Raw genomic sequence first — 4,739 nt, forward strand, 5'->3', positions numbered from 1 at the left:
GTCCTCTCTTGATCACCAACATTAAATGACTGGTTAACTATTTTCCCACATTCATTATATTTATAAGGATTCTCTCCCAAATGCATACTCTTATGTGTAATAAGGTTGGCGCTTTGACCAAAGACCTCCCTGTATTTATTACATTCATAATTGTTCTCTGGAAAAAGAGTCCCCAGACATCTTTGATGCCCTTCATTCTCCCCATCCCTGTTCCAGTCCATCACTAAGTGTCCATTCTCAACATCGCTAGGTTTATATCTATCCACTGACACTCTTTGGAAGGAAGATTCTGTGAATATCTTTGGAAGGAGCTTCTCAGTATCATCTAAAGATACAGCTGAAAGGTAAAGTATAAAAGTAAAGTCATTCTACCTTCTACTATCTGATGAATAAAATTAAAATTTCCTATATACAAAACTGAAATCAGAGAAATTCAACATCAGGAAAAGGTATCATTAGTTTTTTTTTTCGTTTTTTACTCTTTAAAGGAATTTTTAAAAATCTTTATTTTATTTTGGGAGAGAGAGACAGAGAGTGAGCTGAGCAGGGGCAGAGCGAGAGGGAGACACAAAATCTGAGCTATGAGCAGAGTGGGATGAGGGCTCGAACCCACACACTGTGAGATAATACCTGAGCTGAAGTCAGACACTTAACTAAGTAAGGCACCCAGGTGCCCCAAGTCATTAGATTTTCTATATCACTCAGATTGTATGTTAATTTAATCCCCCCCAAAATTTTAACAGCTATTTTTGGCATATTTTACATTTTTAATGTTGTTTATATGTTCAAAAATGAAAGGTTTTGGTGTGCCTGGGTGGCTCAGAGACGGTGAAGCTTCTGACTCATGGTTTCAGCTCAGGTGTCATCTCATCGTTTATGAGTTCCTTCCCCACATTCTGCTCCGCACTGACACTGTGGAGGCTGCTGGAATTTCCTCCTCTCTTTGCCCCTCCTCTACTCTCTCTCTCCATCTCTCAAAATACATAAGAAAGAAAAAAACCTTAAAAGAAATGAAAGTTATTTCCTTTCTTGTTTCCCAAAAGTGAATTATACCCTTAAATTATGTGTAATAATAATATCTTTTAAGTGCATAATTCATGAGGGCTTTCATTAGAGCTTTCCAAGGTTGACATTAATGAATATACTTTACAATTTTCCTGTGCGTGAAGATATGCCAGCAATTCAAAATGTGCCTTTTTTCACGGGTGCATAGACAGAGTTTAGTATTATAGCGACAGGAGTGTGTAGGTGGCTCAGTAGGTGCAGCATTCAACTTGACTCAGGCCGCGATTTCATGGTCTGGGAGTTGGAGCCCCGGGGCCGAATATTTGGTGACAGCTCAGAGATAGGAAACTACTTCAGATTCGGTGTGTTCCTCTCTTTCTGCCCTCCCTTGCTCACTCTGTCTTTCAACAACATTACAAAAAATTCAAAAATTTTTGATACAATAAAGCGTAATTTAATCTCATATACAACTACTCAGAACGTGAAAAAAATATATGACAAAGTCACGGGACCTTCATATTATACATGACAAAATTATAAAATAATTCAATTATTAAGAAAAAATGAACAATAGAGATTTTAGTATAGGTTGCAAGTTTTAAATTCTAAATGTTCTGTCTCTCCTGTGGCATTAATTTATGTAGAATTTCTAGGAAAATAGTAGGAGTTTAAATTATTATACCATTGAGGAATGGAACATATAGAGTAGATTTTCTTAAATTAGTAAATAGCATAAAAAATGGACTATTCATATTTTTCTAAATTTTTTAAATTAATTTTGTTAAAATGTTAAAAGTGTTTTTGGTTTTATTTTTGAAAGAGATAGCATGAGCAGGGAAGGGTCAGAGAGAGAGAGGAAGACACAAAATCTGAAGCAGGCTATAGGCTCTGAGATAGCTGTCAGTACAGAGCCTGACTCGGGGCTCGAACCCACTAACCACCAGATTATGACCTGAGCTGAGGCAGGACGCTCAACCGACTGAGCCACCCAGGTGCCCCATATTTTAATTAATTTTGAAAGAGAGACAGAGACCATGTAGGGCAGGAGAAGAGAGAGGAAGAATTCCAAGCTTACTCTGTGCTCAAACTCACTATCTGTGAGATCATGACTTCAGCTGATGTCAGATGCTTCAGCAACTGAGCTACCCATGCGCCCTAAAAGCTAAACTTTTAAAGTGAAATAAAGTGTTAGATGGTCTCATTTTAGGGAGCTGCTCTATTATCTGATGAAATAAATGGGTCTCAATTTTGTGGGATTAGGATTAAAGCCTCCACAAATTGGAAAACATAAACCAGATAATATGCGGTATCTGTCCCCAGTGTTCCCAGGATTTCTGCACCAAACCCCAATATGCCTACCGCTACCCTCACACACATCTCACACAAGGCAAACACTCAGAATTAAATGAACATAGACTTCTGCAGAAAATCAGAGATTTCCCCAAACCTCAAAGCAAAGTAGAATCAATCAGATTATGGAGGCCCTCACTGCGGATGTGAAGGACCTTTGATGGAACTGAAGGAGAATCCTTGGAGAATTTAACAGGGTGATGTATTGGAAAGCAGATCCTCCTCGGTGAGACATAGAAAAATGAAACTAGGTTTCTCAAGTAGTTTCCATTCAAGAAGGGCTGCTCAAACTACATTTTCTTTTCTTTTTTCTTTTTTTAATGTATTTTATTTTGAGAGAGAGAGACAGAGACTGAATGGGGAAGGGCAGAGAGAGAGAGAGGGAGACACAAAATCAGAAGCAGACTCAAGGCTCTGAGCTGTCAGGACAGAGCCCGATGCAGGGTTCAAACCCACAAACTGTGAGATCGTGACCTGAGCCGAAGTTGGATGCTTAACCAACTGAGCCACCCAGGGTCCCTCAATCCACATTTTAAAGTCTGTCTTCTTCCTTTACATTTGGACCTCACCTCTGTCATCTGCTGCATTCATTCCCACCTACCTGGGTATGAGGCTATGGTCTCCTTTCTCTTCACATCCCATAGCACCCGCTTTTTTTCCAAAAAGATGACCAGGTCTGGCTTTGACACAACGAGACCTGCTTGTTAGAACATAGGAATAGAGTATTGCTGGAGATTCTACCCTTCAACCCAGTATTGGACACTGTAGAGAAGAGAGGACATTCTAGAATTGTAGAAATGGATTCCCAAATACTTTTGCCCAACAACCCCTTTGGAACACAAAGAAAGGATTTCCAAGGTTAACATCTTGATCTCCACTTCCAAGTATTACCACTTCCATAATGAATGGAAATTAGTATTGAAGATGGAAAAACCATTATTTGCCACTTAGGGCTCAGAATTACCATTAATCTATGAAATGATGACATTATTCAAAGGAAGGGAAAACTCACCAGAAAGGAAACATCATGAAGATGTTTCTCTACATCTACAAACCCCTACATCTTTCCCTTACTGGAGGGATTTGCATCCCAGTCTTACAAGGAGAAAGCTTCCAAGAGACAATCTTCAATGGAAAGAACAAAACCCCTGAGAGTGGCTTGGGAAATCGAGAGGGAGTGATCCTCACCCAAGAAGAGCAGGTGTCCGTAGTTCTCTAACATCACATCCCTGTACAGTTCCCGCTGGCTGTGGTTCAGGCATCCCCACTCCTCCTGAGAGAATTCTATGGCCACATCCCTGAAGGTCAGCAGTCCCTGCAAGAAATAGCCCAGTTACCAAGTGGACGCATGAGGAGGTCATGTTACCTAAGATGCAATAGGGAGATAATGTCACCAGCTGGACCCCACGATCCGATTTTCACTGCTTACTGGCCTGTGCTCACGGACCTTAGTCCCTCCTTTTACTTAGCCTCTTATTATACCTCCCTTTGACTTCAGGCAAAACACCCCATAGGCACAGTGTCTTGTGGTGGAAACAGAAACTATCCAACAAAAGGTAATGACTGCCCTGAGTAAGTGCGGGAAGCCATTTCTGAAGTAAGGCGGATTTGCAAGGCAGAAGCCTCACAGTCAGATGGTGACCAATGTCCACTCCCCACTCCAATTTTGCTTGAACTCTTGGAGGTCTTGGAAATGAATGGGTTTTATAGCAATTACAGGTTCTACTATGATAGTCAGAAAGGCAACAAGGCTTTCCATCCATTGCCAGGGTAGTAGAGAGCATCTAAGAGTTTCTCATAAATTCATGGAAAATAAATAATAATGTAAGAGAACACATTCTTCTTCTATTTTTACTGACTCTCTCGTCAAGCATTCGGTACACAGTCCAGATCAGATTTTAACCCAGGTTAATTGACCTAGAGTTGATTTAAAATGATGCATGGGTTAATATAGAGAACAGACCCAAACATCAATGTTCGTAGCAGGTGTCAAACTTAAAGGAGTAAATAGAAGACTATGTCTGGGTCATGACTATGCAGTGACACAAAATCCTAAGGGATGAAAGTCTGACTGATTTAGAACTTCTACTCCTAGGGGTCACTGCCACTACAATGCAAAAGAGAGAGCCTTCATTGTCCCATGGAAACTGACCTGAGGTGGGTCAGGAAGAAGTATATGCTCAAGAAAGTATTCTTGAGGCCTTTTTGGTGAATGAAACTGATCTTTTCTTTTCTTTTCTTTTCTATTGTATTTATTTTTGAGAGACAGAGAGAGACAGCATGACCAGGGGAAGGTCGGAGAGAAAGAAGGAGATACAGAATCCAAAGTAGCCTCCAGGCTCTGAGCTAGATGCCAGCACAGAGCCAGATGCAGGGCTCAAACC

At 40.5% G+C, this 4,739-nt stretch overlaps 1 protein-coding gene across 1 annotated transcript; it reads right to left on the reverse strand.

The window, feature by feature from the left end:
- Positions 1–5: 5 nt before the first annotated feature.
- On the reverse strand, positions 6–3,667 carry LOC115279877 (putative protein ZNF720; the record flags this gene model as incomplete). The annotated part of the gene is made up of 3 exons (XM_029924378.1): positions 3,544–3,667; positions 2,957–3,052; positions 6–337 (listed from the first exon to the last, which is right to left on the reverse strand). Coding segments are annotated over exons 1-3 (462 nt in total), but the record flags the coding sequence as incomplete, so codon positions are not given.
- Positions 3,668–4,739: the final 1,072 nt, after the last annotated feature.

The sequence above is a fragment of the Suricata suricatta genome, chromosome 16, assembly GCF_006229205.1.
Source record: "Suricata suricatta isolate VVHF042 chromosome 16, meerkat_22Aug2017_6uvM2_HiC, whole genome shotgun sequence".
NCBI classification, from domain to species: Eukaryota; Metazoa; Chordata; class Mammalia; order Carnivora; family Herpestidae; genus Suricata; species Suricata suricatta.